Below are 22,850 nucleotides of genomic sequence, written 5' to 3' on the forward strand. Positions count from 1 at the left end.
GGCTGCCCCCTTTCCTGCCTGATCGCCTCCGCCTGCCGCTTCCTTCTCTGGGGGTCCGCATCTCGCGAGCTCAGCGCTCCCCACCGTCCTGCCCTGCCAGCGTCTCGGCAGGCACTGCCCGCCCCCATCTTTCCCGCCCGTCGCGGGCCCTTTGCGCCCTGCGGACCGGCAGAGATCTGGACGGACCCATTAGGACCCCACGCCGAGCGCCTCGACGGACCCCGCCCCGCCCCGCCCCGCCCCGCCCCCGTCGCTAGGGGCTCTGGGGATTCCGACGCGCCTGAGCTGCGCAGCGTTCGGGGTTTCGCCTGTGCGGGACTTTCGTTTCTGCCAGCGCCGAGCTCACCCGGTTCTCCCACATCTGTGCGACCATGTTCGTTCCCTGCGGAGAATCGGTCCCCGACCTCGCGGGCTACACCTTCCTAATGGTGAGTCCCCGCTTTCTCGAGCACCGCGTGCCGGGCTTGGGGTGCTTCCTCTCGAGAGGTTTCTGAGGAGGCTCGCCACCGCGAGTCAAGGTGTTTCACCGGCCCTGGGACAGAGGGCGATCCTTGCTTGTCTCAGGTTTTCAGCGTGCACGGAAGACAGGTGGTCGCTGGATGCGGCGCTATCACCAGATGTTTCTGAGACTAGGGCTTGTAGTTTTCGTTGACTGTAAAACGTAATGTGTTTGGTTGTTTCAGGTAACGTTGTGCATAGGTACGGGCCATTTCTTTTCATTATATCCTAGAAAATCTTTCTTCAGCTAGTAGCAGAGCCAGTCGTAAGCTTGTAACACTTGGTCATTAACTAGGAAACGACAGGTAAGGTAATAAAAGTCATCTTCGTCAGCAGCTAACATAACAGTTTTACTGCTCCTAAAATTGCCCATATTCAGTCATGGTTTCAATAAAGATTGTGTAATGTAAAAATATTAAATAAGACTAGGTCCTTGTCCTCAGGAGGTGTGCAGTCTAGTTGGAAACACACGTAAACCAGTAAGGGCAATAAATGCTAGGATAGTACTTTGAAAAGGGTACAGAAGAACCCTAGGACTTATTGGGGGGGGCGGACAAAGGACCTGTTAAAAGTTTTATTTGTGGGATCCGGGGGCGGGGTAAGAGGGGGAACCTCATAGACACAGAGAACAAGTTGATGGTTGCCAGAGGCGGGTGAGGATGAGGGCTGCTTGAAATGAAATAAAGACAGGGAAAATGTGCAAATCCCCAGTTATAAATAAGTCTTGGGTATGTATTGTAGGGCGTGGTGTCTATAATAAACAATACTGTATTGTGTGTATTTGAACCTTGCTAAGAGAGTAGATCTTAAAAGTTCTCATTACAAGAAAAATTTGTAACTGGTTGATTAATGTTAAGTAAGCCTATTGTGGTAATCTTTTCATAATATATACATGTATCAAATTGTGTTATATACCTAAGACTGATAAAAATGTTAATGTCAGTCATATCTCGGTTTTTTAAGTGATGGTAATCACTTTTGGGCAATTTTCACCTTAACTGTGCATACAAGAAATATGAATGAATGTTAAAATTAGTGTATGATAATGTACTGAAGAGGGAAATTTTATGTAATTTCAAAGTATCTCCCTGAAAAATGTTTATTTATCACAAAAGGGAAAGGTATCCTTGCAGGAGATGAAACATGTAAGTACCATATATTCCCATGTTTACTTTGGGGTAGAGTCTTGACATCAGAATGAGGCAAAATTGAGTCCCTGATGTCAGAAAGTTATCTTAGGACAAGGAGAAGGGGGTGCGGGGGTGCTCTGAGAACTGGTACAACCTGGATGGGGTCTTGGGCTCGTTCTCTCAGGTAAGGATTTCAGGGTCTAGCTTGTTCATAGGCTGCAACCATATCAGTGGACCTTGAGTCCAGACTTCTGCAGAGACTGCTAGTAAGATACCTGGCAGAAGAGAAAGATTCGTAGGGAAAGTAATGTCCAAAGGATTATTGGTGGTAACCTTGACAGCAGTAGAGCAGTGAAGGAAGGGAAGCCATATTGGAGTAGTTTGAATAAGTGGAAGAAGGGATGGAGACTTGTATATGTACGTATTTGTTGCTCAATTCAGAAATAAAGTTCCTGGTTGCCTGGGTGGCTTAGTTGGTTAAGCAACTGCCTTCAGCTCAGGTTATGATCCCAGAGTCCTGGGACTGAGTCCCACATCGGGCTCACAGCTCCGCGGGGAGTCTGCTTCTCCCTCTGACCTTCTCCTCTCTCGTGCCGTCGCTCTCTCTTACTCTGTCTCTCTCAGATAAATAAAATCTTAAAAAGAAAGTTCCTACTTATGTTTTAGTGGGCAGCTGAGGAATTTTGAGTTTGAAGAGACACCATGAAGTGAAGTGGTAGCTAGGGGAATATGTGGGATCAAGGGAGGGTATTTTAGAAGGAAAGATTACAACATGTGTATATGCTGATGGGAAGAATCCGATAGTGAAGAAAAGGTGGATGATGCAGGAGACTGAGGGTCTAACTAAAGTAGCAAAATCCTTGAGAAGAGGAAAGGGGATTACAAGAGAAAACCAGGAGATTAATAGATGAGAACAGTGAGAAGTGGGAGTCCACACTGAGGGACCCAGAAAAATAAGATGGAGGGGAAAAAAAAAGCAATTGCTAGAAGAATGCAAAAGAAGAGCTACATTAAAGAGATACTTTGGAAATAGAATCAATGAAAATCAGATTAGTATTAGATGTGGTTGGTAAGAGAAAAGGAAGAAGTTTCTTGAGTTAGGTAATTAAATGAGTAATTGTAGCTCTTTTCAAAAATACAAAATGTGAGGACAAGTTTACGTAGAAGTTTAGCTTTGTACATGTTGAATATGCATTGCCTATGAGATAACCATGTGGAGATACCCATTAGGATCTGAAGTTTGGATAAATATTTTGGGCTATAGATAGAGATTTGACAATTGGACTCTTTGAAGTCATGAGGATAAATATGCATGTGTGTTTAATGTGAAAAGAAGCTGACCCCAACCTTTAGGCACTAACAAAGCAGATGGAAAGATGACCCAAGAGGACTTTACACTTGCCTTCCCACTGCTTGAAGTGTTCTTTTCCCTGGTCTTTTTGTGGCTGTCTTCCTTACGTCTTTCAGGTCCATAATTAACTGGTCAGCTAAAGTAATTCTTTTCTTGATCACCGTATTTAAAATTGCAACCAACCACATACATACAGACACGCTCACTTACTTTTTCTCCATAGCAGTTACCACTGTATATAGACATACCTCAGAAATATCGGGGGTTTGGTTTCAAACCACAGCAGTACAGTGGAATACCGCAATAAAGCAAGTCTAATGAATTTCTTGGTTTCCCAGTACATGTGAAAATTATCTTTATACTGTAGTCTTAAGTTTGCAATAGCATTCTGTCTAAAAAGACAATGTATATACCTTAATTTTAAGATACTTTATTGCTGGGCGCCTGGGTGGCTCAGTGGGTTAAGCCGCTGCCTTCGGCTCAGGTCATGATCTCAGGGTCCTGGGATCGAGTCCCGCATCAGGCTCTCTGCTCAGCAGGGAGCCTGCTTCCCTCTCTCTCTCTGCCTGCCTCTCTGTCTACTTGTGATCTCTCTGTGTCAAATAAATAAATAAAATCTTAAAAAAAAAAAAAAAAGATACTTTATTGCTGGGGCACCTGGGTGGCTCAGTGGGTTAAGCCTCTGCCTTTGGCTCAGGTCATGATCTCAGGGTCCTGGGATCGAGCCCCGCATTGGGCTCTCTGCTCAGCGGGGAGCCTGCTTCCCTCTCTCTGCCTGCCTCTCTGCCTACTTGTGATCTCTGTCAAATAAATTAAAAAAAAAAAAGATACTTTATTGCTACAGAATGCTGACCATCATCTGAGCTTTCATTGAGTCACAATGATTGCAGATCAAATAATAACAAATATAATAGTGAAAAGGTTTGAAGTGTTGAGAGATTTACTAAAATGTAACACACAAAGTGAGCAAATGCTATTGGGAAAATCGTACCAATAGACTTCCTTGAACGAGGGGTGCCACAAACCTTCAATTTGTAAAAAAACACATTATCTATGAAGTTCAATAAAGTGAAGCCCGCCTCTATTTCACTATTTTATTACATTAAACCACTACGTCACTTGAATGGAAGCTCTACGAGGGCAGGAACTTTTGTCAGTTTGTCTTACTGAGTTCCTAGTGCCTAGAGCAATGATAGACATGTGGTAAGTGTTCCACAAATGTTAGATCAGTAGTCTCAAAAGTAGAGGAAGCCCCGCTGACACCTCAGGGGCAGCTAATGAGTCTCTACACAGCTACGACATACCTGAGCATAACCATCCAAAGGCAGTCCTGTGATTAATGTCTTCTGTCTAAATTTTTAAAAATGCTGGTAATTCAATGACTTAACAAACATTTTTGTGTTTTTATTATTTCAGCCAGCAGTATCTGTTGGAAATGTTGGCCAGCTTGCAATGGATTTGATTATTTCTACACTAAATATGTGTAAGATCGGTTACTTCTATACTGATTGTCTTGTGCCGATGGTTGGAAACAATCCATATGCAACTGCAGAAGAAAATTCAACAGAACTCAGTATAAATGCTGAAAGTATGTAAGACTTAAGCCTGTTTTTCTCTGTTCTAAGGGAGACTGGTTTTAAACTAGAGATGGATTCTACAGATACTGTTTTATAGCAACGTGTACTCAGTGCCAGCTTTGTGTAGGATTTATGACCTGGTCACGTCCTCTTCTCTCACATCTGGTTCTTAGCCTTTTTGAAATGGCAGCTCCTATGATGACTGTACTTCTTAAACTAGAATTTGAGGTGTGTGTGTGTTTTTTGTTTTTTTTTTTAGCATTTTTTCCCCCTCCTTTTATCCTCAGTTTTAATTTCTTTCTGGCAAGTATAAACACCACTAATACCGAGGAAAGGGGAAAAGAATTCCACCAGATTCAGTTTATATGTTTAACATGCATTACCTTACTTTAGCCTCGTAGTCATCCTTTCATATTATTATAGAATCCATAATAGTGTAATATCAATAAGGCTCAGAGAGATTGAGTTGCCTAATACTACTAGTAGGTGTAGGCTTTTCCTATGCCATAAATCACACAGTTCCTCATTGGACTATCAAGCTTGATTAATTGGAGAACACAGTTGACATTGCACTGACCACTGTAATGTGGTATTACTCTTAGCTAGGAGGGGAAAGCCATTCATCATGAAGCACAGGAGTATCCACTTGCTTTGACGGCAGGCTGCTCTGTTGGCTGCTCAGTTTTCTGTTTACAATCTTAAGGTGAAAGCTACAGGTGCTAGAGTAGTATGAAAGACCATTGATGGGCTAAAAGACAAATGAAGAACCTTCTTTTTTTTTTTTTTTTTTTTGGTCCATCTTATTAATGGCGCAATTAGCTTGCAATAAGAAAATAAACTTACAAAAAATAACCTTAAGGGGCACCTGGGTGGCTCAGTCAGTTAAATGGCTGCCTTCAGCCCGGGTCATGATCTCAGGGTCCTGGAATTGAGTCCCATGTTGGGCTCCCTGCTCAGCAGGGAGCCTATTTCTCCCTCTGCCTGCTGCTTTCCCTGCTTGTGTCCTCTTTCTCTCTCACAAATAAATAAAATACTTTTAAAAAAGAAGTCCTTAATATTAAAATTCCTGCAGGAAAATGGCTCTGTTAACACAAGACTGAATTTCAGTTACTGCCTAAAAGAATAAAGGAGTGTAAATGGTAGAACTAGAATTTATATACTTCCACTAATGATAACAACTGTCATTTTATTGAGTATTTCCTATGAGCTGAACACTGTGTGTTTAAATATATTAATTCATTTAATCCTCACAGCTACTCTCTGGGTAGTTTTATTGATGAGGAAACCATTGCACAGAGAAGTTAAGGTCACATGACTAATGGTGTAACTGAGCTTCTAAGCAAGGCTCTGGCCCCCTTAAGCACCACACCACTCTGCTAATACACTTTCACTCTAGTAGAACACCCACTGGGTTTTCTCTGACATAAACTTGCAGCAAGTCAGTTGGGTAAAGTCCTTTAATCCACTTTATTGATTATTAAGATGAGGTATTTTAAAATAAATTATAAATATCATGACATTCTATTTTCAGGTATGTAGGTATGCGTCTTTTAAGAACATTTTCTTGTATAGCTAAAATGCCATCACTTTTAACAAAATTAGCAATTTCTTAGTGTCTTCATATACTCTATCATATTCCCATTGTTCCAGTGTACCCCAAAATGTCCTTTTTAAAAAATATTTTATTTACTTATTTGACAGAGAGAGAGAGATCACAAGTAGGCAGAGAGGCAGGCAGGAAGCAGGCTCCCTGCTCAGCAGAGAGCCCGATGCGGGGCTCGATCCCAGGACTCTGAGATCATGACCTGAGCCGAAGGCAGAGGCTTTAACCCACTGATCCACCCAGGTGCCCCCCAAAAGGTTCTTTAAAGTTAGTTTGTCTAAGCAAAGACCCATAGTACCTCTATGTACCTCTGAAATTTCTTTTACTCTAGAGCAGTCTCTTCTTTTCTTTTCCCCTTCTTCATGAAACTGACTTATTGAGGAAAAAACTGGACCCATTGTCTTATAGGACGTCTCACTTGCTACATTTGATTATTTGTCATTTGACTTGTACCTGCATATCTGTTCCTCTAGTCTCTGTATTTTCTGTAACAGTACTTAGGTCAAAAGGCTTCATTAGATAAAAGCTAAATATTTTGCACCAGAATACATGAAAGGTGATGTTGGTTTCATATTTTATCACTTCAGCAAAGTAATGGGAAGCAGGATCTTAAAAAAGATATACATGATGCACTGATGGAGAACATGAGTGTTGCTATTATAGGAGGTGGTGTATCTTAACATTTTGCCCACTCCCTACAGATACATCTCTTCCTACTAGGTCTGTTGAATTGCAGTGGATGTGTATGTCAGAGATAGATTACAGGCCTGAATGGCCCACATCTTAGTCCCTTTCCCCTAAATGTGCTCTTTTCCCTAGTTCCAAACTTTCTTCTCTTGCCTCCTTTGTCCTGAACATAACTGGTAGTCACTAGACTTGCTGATGCACCATAGCCCTTAGTCACATCATACAGGTCCAACAAGATACTCCTCCAAAAGACCTATAACTGGAAGGACATGAACTACCAAAGGATTTGCTGAAGTCTGGGTTATTTACTGTAACTAAGAGCTTACTCTTCAGCACAGGGGCCTAATCATGCCTCCAAGAGACTCCATATTTCGTCCTTGGTTCATCTCAGAGCTTCTTGTTCTTGGGCAGGGATATGTTAAACATTAGCAAAGTAGGCCCTTTCTAGAATGTGATGAAGGTTATGGATCCTTTTCCCAGAAGAAGAACACACACATTGACTCACAGAAAATTTTACATTTATTTTGCATGTTCTCTTTCAGAAACTCCTAAAGAACACAAATGTGCCTATTTCAGAGATTAATATGGCTAACATTCTCCCGCATTCTATTCTTCTCTTAATCCCAGTGAGTTTTGCTGTTCTCTAACAGAAGAGGGGAGAATATCAAAAACTAAAAACATTCTTAAGAATTATTTTATTTGTCATAATGCCAGAAGTTTCCAGAGGAATACTTCTCTGATTCTGCAGTCAGAGAAGAAGAATAATTTTTTATATTTTCTTACAGTTATCTTGTCAGGCACGCCTGTGTGGCTCAGTCCATTAAACGTCCGACTCTTGATTTCAGCTCAGATCATGATCTCAGGGTTGTGAGATCAAGCCCCACCCTGGCTTCTGTACTGGACATGGAGCTTGCTCAAGATTTGTTCTCTCTCTTTGGCCCCAACCTCTAAAAAAATAAAAGTAAAATACATAAGCCATTAACTCGACAGAAATGAATCTGTTCCGTAGAATAAAGGTCACAGATGCATTTTAAGGTACTATTAAAATGTTTTATTTTAACTGAATGATATAGTTCATATGTTTTATATTTAATTATTGAAAATGTTAGGTATAAAAGTTCTTACAATTCAATTTTAGTTTTTATGTTAGTAATTTCATTTGTATGACTCCATCATTTTAAGTATCTTATTTCATTTTTTTGTCTTTGTAGTATATGCATTGCCTTCGAAGAAGCTGGTGGCTCTTCAGTTAAGATCCATTTTTATTAAGGTTAGTATATTTGTCATTTTAAGGTGATCAAAGTAAAATATAATGAGAAAATACTAAGTATTATTGAGAATGAAGATTCAAAACTCAGTTCTGCTCTTTTTACTGTATGTACAATTAAGAAAAGTGTGGTTCTGTAGAGAATCTTACAAAATTTCAGAGGTGTTACCATTGTTTTATGATTATATTGAAAGGACTTGGGACATACAGGGTAGGTCTTATGTATTCTCTTCAGGTAGCATTGGTGAAAACATTTAAGCATAGGAATATTTTCAGTTTACTCCATTTGTGTTGCATTTCAACCAGTGGCATATACATTTAAATTATGTATGTGTCAGAATAAATTCTGAATCTTCTTTCTTCTTCTACTGCTACCACTATTATTCAAACCACTGCCTTCTCTCACACTCCTGATTTTGTTCTTGTCTACCCATTCCCACAAATACCTAATATTCTATTTGTAAATAGCACCACCGATGATCCTTTAAACCTAAATCAAACACATCACTTCTCTCTTCAAACCCTCTGGTGGCTTCCCATTTGACTCCCAGTGAACTCACAGCCCTTACCTTGGCTTATCCTGGTTCTACCTCTGTCCTGGTGCGGTACCCACTAGCCACATGTAGCTATTTAAATTTTGATTCATAAGCTAAAAGTAAATAAAATTAAAAATTAGTTTCTCCTTTACACTAGTCACATTTGAAGTTTCCATAGTAACATGTGGCAAGCAGCTGCCATAAAGAGCTCTTCTGTTATTACAGAGCGTTCTCCTGGACAGCTGCTCAACCTGATCAAACTTAGAGCTCGTTCCCTCTTTCACTCACCCTGCTTCAGCCATACTAGCCTCCCTGTTGTTCAGACAGATTAAGCTCACTCCTGTCCCAGAGTCTTTACATTGTTTTCCCTGCCTGGAATACTTTTCCCCTAGATACTTAAATGGCTCACTTCCTTCAGTCCTTGATTAAATGTTACCTCATCAGAAATGCCTTCCCTGACCACCCTTTCTGTTGTCTTATCCTGGGGTGGTTTTCTTCACAGCTCCTCACTACTTGGCATATCATATATTTATCATTTACAACTAGTATAAAGTGAGTTTTCTGAGAGAAGTGACAATGTATCATTCACTCTTATATTCCCCACCTTCTAGAATGTAGAGAAACACTTGGTCAATATTGGTTAAGTGGATTAAATACCACCTTTTGGGAGGTCAGAAATATGTCAGCATTCCATAGGCTCTCCCCCATGCCCCATCCTAGTTATTATGTTATTATGTAAATGGAATCTTATGGTATGTACTTTATGTCTAGCTTCCTTTCCTCAACATTCTATTCGTGAGGTCTATCCATGTTTTTCCAAGGAGAGGTAGTTCATTCTCATTTCTGTGGGATTCTGTTGTATAAATAAACCGTGATTTATCCATTGTACTATTAATGGAACATTAGATTTTTTCCAGTTTGAGATGACTGTGAATAATGCTATGATTATTTTAATATTTACATTAGAATCACTCTTTACTTTTTTTAGTTAATAACATACTCAAAATTTTGCGATGAGAGTTGCTATTATTTCTACGTTATGCCATGCGTGTGGCTTTTTCTGTCCTCAATACTTTAAGTTCAAGAATTAAGATGGGGAAAAAAAGGAATTAGGATAGACAAACAATTAAGATAGACAAAAATTTCTAAGTGAAATTTTTGGTAGGTGGAAATAGTGATTTCAAAATACCAAATATTTATTGAACATGGATTTTTTTTGCACCAGTATGGCTATAAGTAATATATATACACACACACATGAACATAAATATATACATATATAAATATACATGTATATATATGCATGTGTATATATATATATACATACATATATATGCCATACACACACACACACACACACACACATACACGATGAAGGTAGGTACTAACATCCTCATTTTACGAATGAGGAAACTGAAACACAGGAAGTTTAAGCATTTTCCCTGAGACATATGGTCTGTGTAGGAGGTAAAGCCAGCATTCTAGACCAGGCAGCTCAACTCCAGAGCCTGCTTCTCTTAATCATACTGTACCACCTTCCTATTTTAAAAGCTAGCTATTTCTTATCTGCATTTTAAATTCTGTTGATATTTTATTAACAGTCTTTGAAGAGTTTCTCTCCCCAAGTTTTTCTCCCCAAAATTTCATAACCCACTTTCCAGATTAACCAGCTTTAACATCTTGCCACACCTCTTTTTCTACTCTCTTTCCATGTGCATGCACACAATTTCCTTCTGCCAAAGGATCCAAAAGTAGGCTACTGATGTCATCATATTTTACCCAAAAATACTTCAGCATGCATCTTTCAAGAATAAGGACATTCTCGGGTGCCTGGTTGTCTCATTGGGTTAAGCCTCTGCCTTCAGCTCAGGTCGTGGTCTCAGGGTCCTGGGATCGAGCCCCACATCGGGCTCTCTGCTCAGCGGGGAGCCTGCTTCCCTCCTCTCTCTCTGCCTGCCTCTCTGCTTACTTGTGATCTCTCTCTGTCAAATAAATAAAATTAAAAAAAAAAAAAGAATAAGGACATTCTCTTTCACAATCACAGCAGCATTCTCTAAGAAAATCAGCATTTAATGAATTATTCAGTACTATCATAAGACATAGTCAAATTTCCCAAGTTGTCCCTAAAATATTCTTCAATTCTGGATCCAGTCAAGTTTCACATGTTACATTCGGCTATAATATCTTTTTAGTTGGTAGCCATTGATGTAGAAGTGGCCTCCTTTTTCTGTTCTTCATAATACTGACTCCTTTGAGGATCAGTGCCAGATATTCGGCATCCTAGGTTCACCTGATTATTTTCTAGTTATGTTCTGTTAAGAAATTTCTAGCAAGAACATCTCATAGATGTCTATGTGATAGTTTTTAAGTAATTATTACTCAAGTAGAGAACTGAGAAATTTTCCTTTAGTCAGAATAGGATTTTTTTGAAATCTAGATTGTAAAGATACAATAAAAAATTCATTGCTCTGCATCCCTCATCTTTAAGGACAGTAAGTGAATCTAAAAATAATTACAATTTTATATATGTGAATTATTTATTATCACATAAGGTTGATAAAATATTTTAAAGGATACTCTTATTATATGCTAAGATCTAACTTTTAGACTTTCTTTTTATTCTTTCAATGGTATATGAAGTATAAATCAAAACCATTCTGTGAAAAACTGCTTTCCTGGGTGAAAAGTAGTAACTGTGCCAAAGTCATTGTTCTTTCAAGCAGTCATTCATATCACCGGAATGATCTACAGCTTCGCAGGTATGTTTTTGCCTTTGAAAAATTTTGTTACGTTTTACACTGTATTATTATGGTGTCTCTATTGAAAAGCTAAAATAAGTTTTAAAAGCCATGTATATCTTTACCTCCCCTCTCTGGAATTTAGATAGAAGAAAGTCAAGAGACAGGAGAGAGTATGGTTAGGTAGTCCTATGGTTGGGACCCAAGGCAGGCTTTGGTGTAAAGATAGAGATGGTTCTGGAACTGTGCTTCGATTGTTTGGTATTGTGTGTGGCAACATCACAGAGCTCAGCTGATGAAGAAAAAAAGAGAAAGGGTACCTAAGATTTACTGGATGATAATTTTTTGGAAGACTGGATTCACATTTCTATTTATTTCGCCATCACAGAAATCCAGTTGCCTTTAACTTCCAGGCATGTCAGACTGAACTCCTAAATAGAAGGCAGAACAACCAAGAAATAGATTTATTTCATTTTCATTTATGCACCAAAAAATCATGATGAAGGAAACATTAGCCAAGACTAACCTTTCAAAATTGGAGCTAATTTTTAGTAATCTCGTGATAGATATAACACATCTAGGAATCTCACAAAAAGCTTCATGGCCAGAAGGGAGCAGAGCTGTGGGAAATAGGTTATCTTCATGATGGCCTTGCCTTAGTTAAAATTGGCCTGTGTCTTTATACTCTCTCCTAAGTATGTAAATAGCAAGCCAGAGCAGTATTTTTACATGTTATTCTTCTGTAGACTGCTAAAACTTGTGCTTTGCTTTAGCAACAGACTAGAGAGAGAACAAACATTTGCTTAAAAAACTTGCCTTAATGTTCATATTTTTTTGTGGGTTTTTAGAAAGTTAATTATATGATTGCTTCTAGTACTCCCTTCAGGTACCTACTCACACCTTGTGTGCAAAAATGTATTCAAACTAAAATAATGAGCCTTAACTGGGAAGAAATGGAAAAAAGCCCATGCATTCCTGAAATAGATGATTCTGAGTTTTGTATTCGTATTCCTGGAGGAGGTATCACAAAAACACTCTATGATGAAGGGTGAGTTTGTTTGTTTGTTCATTTGTTCCCCACCTTATTTAAAAATAAAAGTAAGAGGTGTACCTGGCTGGCTCAGTCAGAAGGGCTTGGGACTCTTGATCTCAGGGTAGTGAGTTTATTAAATACCCACATTGGCATGGAGCCTACTTTAAAAAAATAATAATAAAAAGTGAAAGTAAGATAAGTGGGAGAGTGTGTTGGATTCTATTGGAACTTTGAAAATATCTTTATAAAATAGGTACTCTTACATTCAGGGGAAAGATTGAAATTACGTCTTAGGAAAATTGGTTCCTAAAATACCAAATTTAATGTTTTATAATGTGCAGCATGTTAAGGATCCTGAAACTTACTCTCTGCAACCTCTACAATCAATCTTTTTTTAAATTATGATAAAATATATGAAACATTAAAACAATGTAACTGTTTTTAAGTGTACAGTTAGTTGCCATTAATGAATTCACAGTGTTGTATACCAATTACTAACTATCTGCTTTCAGATCTTTGTCATTGTTCTAAACAGAGCATCTACATTTATCTAATAACAACTCCTATTTCATTCAAAATCCATACTAAGGTCCTCACCTTCATTTCTGATTTTAGTAATTTGAGTCTTTTTTTCTTCTCAATTTTCTTGATCTTTTCAAATGACCAACTTTCGGTTTTATTGACTTTTTCTCTTATTTTTCTGTTCTCTATTTTATTTATCTCCACTCTGATCTTCATTATTTCCTTCCTTCTGCTAACTCCAGATTTAGTTTGCTTTTATTTTTATAGATCCTAAGTGTAAACTTAGGTTATTAATCTGTGAAATTTCTTCTTTTTTAAAATGTGCATTTGCAGCTCTTACTTTCCCTCTTAAACTGCCTTAGCGGAATCTCCTAAGTTCAGCATGTTGTTTTCATTTTCATTCACCCCTAAATTTTCTAATTTACCTTGTGATTTCTTCTTTGACCAATTAGTTGTTTGTAATTGTGTTGTTTAATTTCCACGTATTTGTGAATTTTCCAGTTTTTCTTCTGTTATTGATTCTAGGATCATCCTGTTGTGATCAAAAAAGACATTTTGTGTGATTTTAATCTTTTTCATTTATCAGGTGTTCTTTTGTGCCCTACCAAAGGTCTGTCCTGAAGAACGTTCCGTGCACTTGAGAAAAATGTGTATTCTGCTTTTGTTGAGTAGAGTATTCTGTATGTATCTGTTAGGTCTTACACAGTGTTGTGTACATCTCCTCTTTCCTTCTGAGTCTGCGTGTAGGCTGTTGAAGTCTCCAGTCATTACTGTAGCACTGTATGTGGTTCTCCCTTCAGTTCTCTCAGTGTTTGCTTCATAATTTGGGGGCTCCTATTTTGTGAATATGTCTTTATATTTGTTATGTCTTCTTGATGAATTGGCTCTTTTATCAATATATAATGGCCTTCTTGGTCTTTGATAACAGTTCTTGACTTGAAGTCTATTTTTTCTGATATTTGTATAGCCATGCTGCTCTCTTGGTTACTATTTATATGGAATATCTTTTTCCATCTCTTCACTTTCAAACTGTGTGTGTCCTTATATTCAGAGTAAGTCTCTTGTAGACAGTACATAGTTGGATCATGTTTTTTAATCCATTCTGCCAATCTGTCTTTTGATTAGAGAATTTAATCCCATTTGCATTAAAGGTAATTAGTGATGAAAGATTTGTCATTTTGCTGTTTGTTTTCTATGTATCTTATAGCTTTTTTTGTTCTTCATTTGCTGCTTTACAGCCTTCTTTTGTGCTTAGTTGATTTTTTATAGTGACCTCTTTTGAGTCTCTTCACATTTTCTTTTGTGTATATTCTATAGATACTTGCTTTGTGGTTTCCATGGTGATTGCATATAACATTCTAAAGTTGTAACAGTCTAATTTGAGTTGATACCAATTTAACTTCAATTGCACACAAAAACTACTCCCATACACACTACCTCCCCCAACCCATTGTGATACTGTTGTCACAAATCACATCTTTATATATTATGTGCCTAATAACAGATTTATGGTTATTTTTGTGCATTTTTCTTTTAAATACTCTGCAGTCACTCTTGATTAGTCTTTGGGAATCATGAACTTCTAGAAGGCAAGTGAAAGTAAAGGTGGAAATTAGAAAGAGATCTTTTTTTTCTTTTAACCCCTTTTCATAAATTGATTTATATGACTTACATGATGGCCCAGCCGGCCATCAGATTTGTAGACACTTACACTGTCCCCATTTTTGCCTGCCCTTAGCTTTCTGTCTCATACGACTTGAGGCTAAGTTTGGGGCTAACCAGAAGGCCATGCTGTATGCTTCAACTTCCTTTGACTCTTCCTTGCCGGGAGTTGATGTGCCTGGTGGGTTTGTGGATGGCAGAGCCAACGGTTATAAAGAGGGGGAGGACAGCATTTAGTGGTCTATGCTGCTTCTCAAGCTCATATAGTCTACTCCCTGCTGTCCTCATGGGCATCTTTTTGTACTGTCAGTGGTGGCTTTAGAGAAGCTTTAGAGGTGGCTTTAGAGAGCTAACCTAGAAGAAATGTAAATATATCTGCGCCATCATTGCTCAAAGTCATCCAATAAATCTGCCTCCTTACTTAACATAATACATATCAGGAGTGTAAGCCTAGCCTTGCCAAATAGAACGACTGATTTGCTTGCCCTAAAATCTACATTGTGACTTCTGCATGACCTGAAGAAGTCATAATAGTAACACAAGTAGTAGTCATGGTAATAACTAAGGGCCTGGCACTGTTCTGTGCACTTTATGTGTATTAAATTATTTAATTCTCCTAATAAGCTTATAGGTATGTATTGCTGTTAACCACATGTTATGAATAAGAAAACTAAAGAGCAACAAGATAAAATAAGTGCTAAAAGCCATATGGGTAATCTGTGGCAGAGCCAGTATTCAAACGTAGACATCTGGCCTCAGATCCTGCACTTCTAACCACTTCATTCTAGAGCTACCATTCATGGTTCACGATCACGTGAGCTTTATTCTTTGTCTAAAAAGTGAACTTGTTCCTTGTTACTTGTAATTACTTTTGCCACTGCTCCTTTCCAAAATATTCAAGACTTCTCAGAAAGGATACAGGCATTTCAGCTTGTTTTCCTGGTACAGCTTGTTTTGTCTGTCTCTGGCCATACTTGTGTACCATTTCAGCTTTCTCTTTTTCCCTGAAAACCTATTCTATTCCTATTAAAACCATCATTACTTCCCATTTTTCTTTTTTTTTTCCCCTAGTCTGTCATTTCTGTTTTTACTTCTTTTCCTATCTAGCAGATTCTGTGTAATATAAAATATCACTTCAACTATTCTTTTGGGGGAAGCCCTGGCTACCTAACCATCCTCTGCACCTGCCCTACAGACCACCAGCTAGCTTTCAGTCCTTCTCTTGCTTCATTCAGGCCACATCACATAGTAGCCTAGACTGCTGTTAGTCTGACTGGACTGCCATAACAAAATACTGTCAGTGGGATTGGTTAAACAACAGAAGTTTATTTGCTCACAGTTCTAGAGGCTAGAAGCCTGAGACTGGGGAGCCAGCATGGTTGGATTCTGGTGAGGGCCCTCTTCATGGCTTGCAGAGGGCTACCTTCTTGCCATATCCTCACATGGCAGAGAGAGACCTCTTATTTCTTCCCTCCTTATGAGGCCACAGTACTGTCAGATTAGGGCCTTCACCTTATGACTTGTTTAATCCTAATTACCTGCATAGATCTTTTCTCCAGATATAGTCACATTGGGGGTTAGGGCTTCAGTTTTGGAGGGACATGGGTTTGGTCTGTAGCAGCTGCTATCAAGATCTTTTGAGCAATTCCCCCTGCTTCCTCCTCGCTCACTCTGTTCCATCTCGAGTGTTGTTAAAATTAAAATTCAAGACTGATCACAACATCCCCTGAGTAAAGCGCATCAGCAGTTTTACTTGCTCTGTGCAGAATCCAGTTCATACTCCCCATACAAGGCCCTGCAGGACTTCCTTGCCTGGCTCATTCCTTGGTGCCCTGGACTTTAGCTAAATGACTAGCAGCCAGTTTCCTAAAAGCTGTCTCATTCTTCCTTCCCTTGTCTGGTGTACTTTTCTCTCTTATCTACCTTGCAAAAACTAACCCCATTTCCAAGAGTCCCCTCACGAGCACTCCTTGTACCCTCCCTTGCTTCTCCCTTCTGCACGAGGAATTTACTACTCTCTTTGTATTCCCACAGCTCTCTGCTCCTTCACACTGACTTGTTAGTTCTTTACAATCAGTCTACTTTTGCTTTGCAAAAGTAATGATATCAGATTTGCCATCTTGCCATCAACAACTAGAAATTGGACAAAATTAATGAAACAACTTTTTCAGACATTGGATAGCAAACAGCACACAGTTGTGATCCCTGAGAGAAGGCAAATAAGTCCTACAGTTGCCCCTGCTTTCTCCTTGCAGATACTTTGTGGACTACAACACAAAGAAGGGGAGGGAACCTGAGCAGAGTGGTCTTGCTGAGTTGAAAAGGCAGATATCATGATTGAGGAATGCTGGGACACCTAGAATGAAGGAGGCAGAGAACCAGAGAAGGGCTATTCAAGAAGAGCCTTAGGGGTCTCCCTGAGTCTTTGTCAGAATTCTGAGCCACGTGTGTAGGGTAAAACTCCATGAGACCAAAGAATAACTTCTGGGTAGTTGTAAACTTGCTCACAAAGTTAGTGATGATAGCAAAATATTATAAAAGTTAGACGTACTCATTATAGAAGATTTGGAAAATATGGAGTAGTCCAAAGAAATAATATTTATAATACACAGCTCTATCACCCAGGAGTAACTACCACTACTAATTTTTCACTTGTTCTCTTCCCAACTCCTTTAAAATATACTTGAATTGAATGTGTGTACCTGCAAGATAAGTCTGACTTAAACTTTAGAGTTCATCCTATTTAAAAATGTTTCTCACAAAATCAGTTTTAATTTTCTAATGCAAATCTTTCATTTATAATCAAACCCATGTTTAGTGTTCTGGGCAATTATACATTCACTGCAATAAAGAATTTTTGAAATTGAGAAAACTTTTTGCTAAATTATTTGTAACATCTATATTTGCCTTCCCATTATGAGAACAAATATATATTCTGATCTCTGGAAAAGATAACATTATTTACCCTAATGAGAGGTGGTAGCAGTGGTGTGGCTGACCTGAAATCTCTCATATTTAATTGGAATCAAAGTACATTTATAATTTAATAATAGATGTATTTCTTGTGCTAGATTTTAATGTCACAGAGAGTAATAAAATTAGCCACTCTCCACTTCCCCTTTTTACAGAGAGCACCAGAGGACGTTATTAAAACTATCATGCTACTCTTCATACTAGTAGTGGACGCATTGTAAATTCAAGACATACCCCTGCATTTTTTAACCTAGAGGCTTGAAAATGAAGGCACAGCTAGGGAAGCTAGCCTCTCTCTAAGCAGGAGCCATTTCTAAGGCTACCAGAGCATGAATGTTTAGGAACTAGAATCTTCTGAGTCATCATGGTTCACAGTGCTACCATACAAAGCTCGAGAGCCCCAAAGATATTTGAGGATTACAGAGTGAGATGATGTAACTAGTGCTAACAACTTCCGGTTTCCTATATTTATTTATTTTAGGGAGGGAGAGAGCATGCACGCGGGGGTGAGGGGCAGAGGAAAGGGGGGAGAGAGAATCCCAATCAGACTCCACCCTCAGTGTGGAGTCCAGTGTGAAGCGTAATCTCACGACCCTGAGATCCTGACCTGGACTGAGATCAAGAGTTGGGCACTGAACCGAGTGAGCCACCAGAGCACCCTGGCCAATTTCTGATACTTAGAGGCTGAGATGCTGTGGCAGGCTCTCCTGGTACACCTGAGACTTCTGAACCTACCTCTCAGAGTCTTCTCCACACCTGAAATGCCCTGCTTAGAAACCCAACTGACCTTTATTTCTGTAGCTGTCTGTCAGTGAGAGCGCATTTTCCTCATAGTCCTTGGTTCTAGAGTATTAGAAATAATTTTTGCTTTTTTTGGCAAACAGGAAGCTTTTTGCATTTATTTATCCCCATCTCATCACTAGCTTAAGGCATTTATAGCTACAGTTAAGAGACCAAAAGACCTTCCGAAAGACCTGGGTTCAAGTCCCACCTCTGCCACTGCATAGATAAAGAACTTTGAGTATGTTTACTACATTTCAAACCCTTTAAACTTCAGTTACTTCATTATAATAGCTAGCACGTACATGGTACTGACTATGTATTGGGCACTGTTTTAACCACTTTGCCTCTACTGCCTCCTTTATACCTCACAACAACCTGTGAGGGAAGTTTGGTTGTGTTCCCTCTTTTACAAATGATACACACTGAAGCTCTGATTAAGTAACTTGTCCAACATGTCTGGTAAGTGACAGAGCTAGAATTTGAATCCAGGCATTCTGTCCATGTTCTCATTATCCCAAACTGATTCAGTTATAAAATGGAGATAATTATAACTGCCTCAAGAATTGTTGTAGGGATAGAACTATAAAATATGCAGATAGTGCTTAGCACATAATAATCACTCAGTAGATGGAATCTGTAAGAAGTAGTGGTAAAGGGGCACTGGGTGGCTCTGTTGGTTAAGTGTCTGCCTTCAGCTCAGGTCTTGATCCTGGGGTCCTGGGATCTAGCCCCGTCTTAGGCTCCCTGATCAGTGGGGGGCCTCCTCCCTCTCCCTGCACCACCCCTCATATTCCCTCTTGCTATCTCTTTCTCTCTTTCAAATAAATATCCTTAAAAAAAAAAATAGTAATTTTTTTTCCCTTTATTCAGTTCCACAGTTTTCTCTCACTGCTTTAAGTTATTAGTAACAAGGGTGTTATTTTCTTTCAATCTCCCTGCAGTGGTGCTTCTGAAAATCACTATCTTCTACAGCAGATTTAGGAAGTAGAACATATTTCGGTGGGGATGATTTTTCATGCAGCCTTATATGAGACACAAGACGCCCAATGTGGGCATAAATGGCTTCTAATCCTGTCCCACAAATAACATATATCTGGAGCAAAGGGGAATAAATAAGTGATCTTATTAGAAGTCTCCCAGAAATCTTCTCCTTGCCTAAAACCTGGTAGATTGTCTTAGCTATAAAAATAGACGCAGATAGAATCAGCATCTTGTATCCATAGAAGAATACTTAATTATCCTCTGTATTTGTTGCAGCTGTTCTAAAGAAATTGCAATGGTCGTTCTGCTGAAATTTGTTTCAGAAGGAGACAATATCCCAGATGCATTAGGTCTTGTTGAGTATCTTAACGAATGGCTTCAGATACTCAAACCATGTGTAAGTTTTACTACACCTTAAGCCTCTGATTTCTCTATATATTTATAAACATTTTTATTCTATATAAGTAGACCAAATAATTGAGAATTTGTTAAGTATAGATACATCTTTATATAAAATTTAGTTTAGTTGAACTTTTGAAAAGAGAAGAGCGCATTTAACCAACCAGTTGTCTACAGTTGTTTCATTAACACTGATTTTCCAGAAAGGAAAACCTTAAGTACTTTATTAATTGTTCATGTTGCATTAATTATACTAGGCACATACTTAGAAGAATAAACAAATGTCTTTAGAATTCCGGACTTTTTTTTTTTTTAAGGAAAGTGAAACCTATTTATGTGAGCAATACTATAACTATTGAATATGCATATAATTAAAATACTGTTCTATATTATGACGTAAAAGCATTACACCCAGGGAAATCAGTTAGCTCTTAGGCATAATAGAAGTACCATAATGATATGATAGATAATTTTTTATTCGTGGTTTTGCTAGGAACAAATTGATATAAATCACAGAGCACTGATTTTTTTTTTATTATTATTATTCAACCCCTATTCCTTTCAAATATGATTTTACTTGATGGACTCCATAGCCTTTCTGGCATATCTTTATGATTTGGAACTTAAAGAAATTTATCTTCAGTTAACATTAAAAAAAAAAACAGAAATGTATTGCTTTGCTTTTCCTTAGAGTAAAACTCAGCTAAAAATTTCAGAACCAAAAAGAACAAAAACTAAAAAAAACTAGAGAAGAGAGAGTTTTATGCTACTTAACTGCTAAAAGGGAATTTGGTGGTAAAATTGAAGGATTAAAGTATTTTGTTCTTCGTTTACAGTGTGATGACCCCACAGCATCTGCCTTGCGGTGGAAAATGCCAAGTTCGTGGAGATTACTGTTTGGCAGTGGTCTTCCCCCTGCACTTTTTTGACCTTTTTTCAGTTTTATACCTTATGTCCCAAAATACTTATTACCAACACAACTATTAACTATATAGAAAGTTACATTATGTAAGAATATATTAGAAAATAAATCTTTGATTTTCACAAAAAAATCTCAAAGAAAATGGAGTAACAAAAAGTTGTTTTGCCATGCTTTTCTCTATATACAACAAATGTAAATTTTGTACAATAAAATATTTCCCAAGTAATTTGTCTGAAATACATTTTTTTTAAAAACTCAGACTTTTATATTAGTTTCCTGTTTCTGCTCTAATAAATTACCACAGACTTAGTGATTTAGAACAACACAGTTTATTATCCTGCAGTTCTGGAAGTCAGAAGTCCAAAAATAGAAGAATACTTAATAATTCTCTGTATCTGTTGTAGCTGTTCTAAAGAAATCCTAGTGGTGGTTCTACTGAAATTTGTTTCAGATGAGACAATATCCCAAATGCATTAGGTCTTGTTGAGGATTTTTTTTTTTTAAAGATTTACTTGTTTAAAATTTTTAGAGAGAGAGTGCGAGTGAGGGGAGGGACAGAGGGTGAGGGAAAGAGAGAATCCCCAAGCAGACTCCCTTCTCAGTGTGGAGCCTGATGCAGGGCTTAATCCCAGTATCATGAGATCATGACCTGAGCCAAAATCAAGAGCTGGCAGTTTAACCAACTGAGCCACCCAAGTGCCCCTGGTCTTGAGTATCTTGAAGAATGGCATAATCCACTGGGCTAAAATAAAATCTCTAGAAACCAATACCAAGGAAATGGAGGTCTATTGATTATATGACAATTGAAAATTTCTTAAGGAAGCACAATGATCAAGACAACAGTGAATGAACAAAATGAGAATATCAATGAAGAGACACTAAAAACAGAACCATAGAGAATTCTGAAAATTTTACTAGAGGGGTTCAACAGCAGATTTGACCGAGCAGAAGAAAGAATCAGCGACTCTGATCATTGGAATTGTCAAAGGAATAAAAAAAAAATAATGAAGGAACGTGGAGCAAGCCTAAGGGACCTATAAAATAGCACAAAGTGGACCAATCTATGCATTATGAGAGTCCCAGAAGGAGAAAAGAGTGAGAATGAGACAAAACCTATTTGAAGAAGGGCTGAAAATTTCCCTAATCTGAGGAAGGAAATGGACATCCAAATTTTGAGAAGCTCAAAGGATTCCAAATAGAATGAACCCAAACAGCCCCATACCCAAGACTATAGTAAACAAACAAAACAAAAAAAACCCCTCAAAAATAGAGGACAGAGAATCTTGAAAAGCAACAGGAAAAATGACTCATCATATTCAAATGAGCCCCCACAAGATAATGAGTGGATATCTCAGAAAGCTTAGAGCCCAGAAGGGAATAGAAAATTATATTCAAAATGCTGAAACAAGAAACTGGCCAATCAAGAATACTATCCAGCAAAAGTATTCTTCACAAATGAAGAGAGACTTTTCCAGATTAACAAATCTGAAGGAGTTCATCATCACTGGATGTGCCTTATAAGAAATGCTAGAGGGAGTCCTACCCATTGAAAAAAGACGTTAGCAATATGAAAGCATACAAAAGTCTAAAACTTTGTGGTAAAAGTAAATAGGCAAATGCAGGGTCCTTTATCAGTGTAATGGTGGTATGTTAAGTACTTTTAGTTCTGCTACAGACATTAGAAGACAAGCATTAAAAATTACTATAAAACTATATTAATAGATAATATATAAAGGCATAACTTGTGAATCAAAAAGTGGTAGTGGGTGGAGAGATTGTAAAAGAATAAGGTTTCTGTGGGGTACCCAGGTTGCTCGGTTAAGTACCTGACCCCTGGTTTTTACTCCGGTCAGGATGTCCTGGTCATGACATTGACCCCATGTCAGGCTCCATGCTTAGCAGTCTGCTTGATTCTTTCCCCCTTCCTTCTCCTTCCCCCTCTATCCCTCCCCTCATTCATGCTCTCTCTCAAATAAATAAAATCTTCCCCCAAAAAAGGAATAGAATTTTTGTATATGACTGAGATTAGGTTGTAATCAGCATTAAAATAAATTGTTCTATCAATAAGATGTCTTATGTAACTCCTGCAGTAACAGCAAAGAAAATGTTACTAAACCCAATTTCAGCTGCCCGTTGCCTGAAAGATCATTACTCATGAGACAAGTTTTGATAGGAAAGGAATTTGAGC

General features: G+C 38.3%; 1 protein-coding gene across 2 annotated transcripts; it reads left to right on the top strand.

Annotated features, from left to right (window-relative positions):
• The first annotated feature begins 306 nt into the window (after positions 1-306).
• Positions 307-20,753, top strand: PSMG2 (proteasome assembly chaperone 2). Of its 2 annotated transcripts, none has more exons than XM_032875807.1 (7): positions 307-428; positions 4,396-4,567; positions 8,058-8,116; positions 11,290-11,408; positions 12,262-12,435; positions 19,618-19,738; positions 20,577-20,753. In XM_032875807.1, exons 1-7 carry the CDS (start codon positions 372-374, stop codon positions 20,667-20,669), a joined length of 795 nt encoding a protein of 264 aa, XP_032731698.1. In that variant the 5' UTR covers positions 307-371; the 3' UTR covers positions 20,670-20,753. The 2 variants fall into 2 exon arrangements, with proteins under 2 accessions (XP_032731698.1, XP_032731700.1); XM_032875809.1 differs by lacking the exon at positions 20,577-20,753 and adding an exon at positions 16,715-16,823 and having other exon boundaries at positions 19,618-19,711.
• The last annotated feature ends 2,097 nt before the right edge of the window (positions 20,754-22,850 follow it).

Source organism: Lontra canadensis, unplaced genomic scaffold, assembly GCF_010015895.1.
Source record: "Lontra canadensis isolate GAN:19392208 unplaced genomic scaffold, GSC_riverotter_1.0 scaffold57, whole genome shotgun sequence".
Lineage (NCBI taxonomy): Eukaryota > Metazoa > Chordata > Mammalia > Carnivora > Mustelidae > Lontra > Lontra canadensis.

What these genes read in the sequence shown, in the direction of transcription:
- PSMG2 (XM_032875807.1), top strand. Translation starts at nt 372, where the DNA reads ATGTTCGTTCCCTGCGGAGAATCGGTCCCCGACCTCGCGGGCTACACC. An exon ending in CGGGCTACACCTTCCTAATG is followed by an intron (nt 429 to 4,395) that starts GTGAGTCCCCGC and finishes TTATTATTTCAG; the next exon opens with CCAGCAGTATCTGTTGGAAA. An exon ending in AAAACACTCTATGATGAAGG is followed by an intron (nt 12,436 to 19,617) that starts GTGAGTTTGTTT and finishes TATTTGTTGCAG; the next exon opens with CTGTTCTAAAGAAATTGCAA.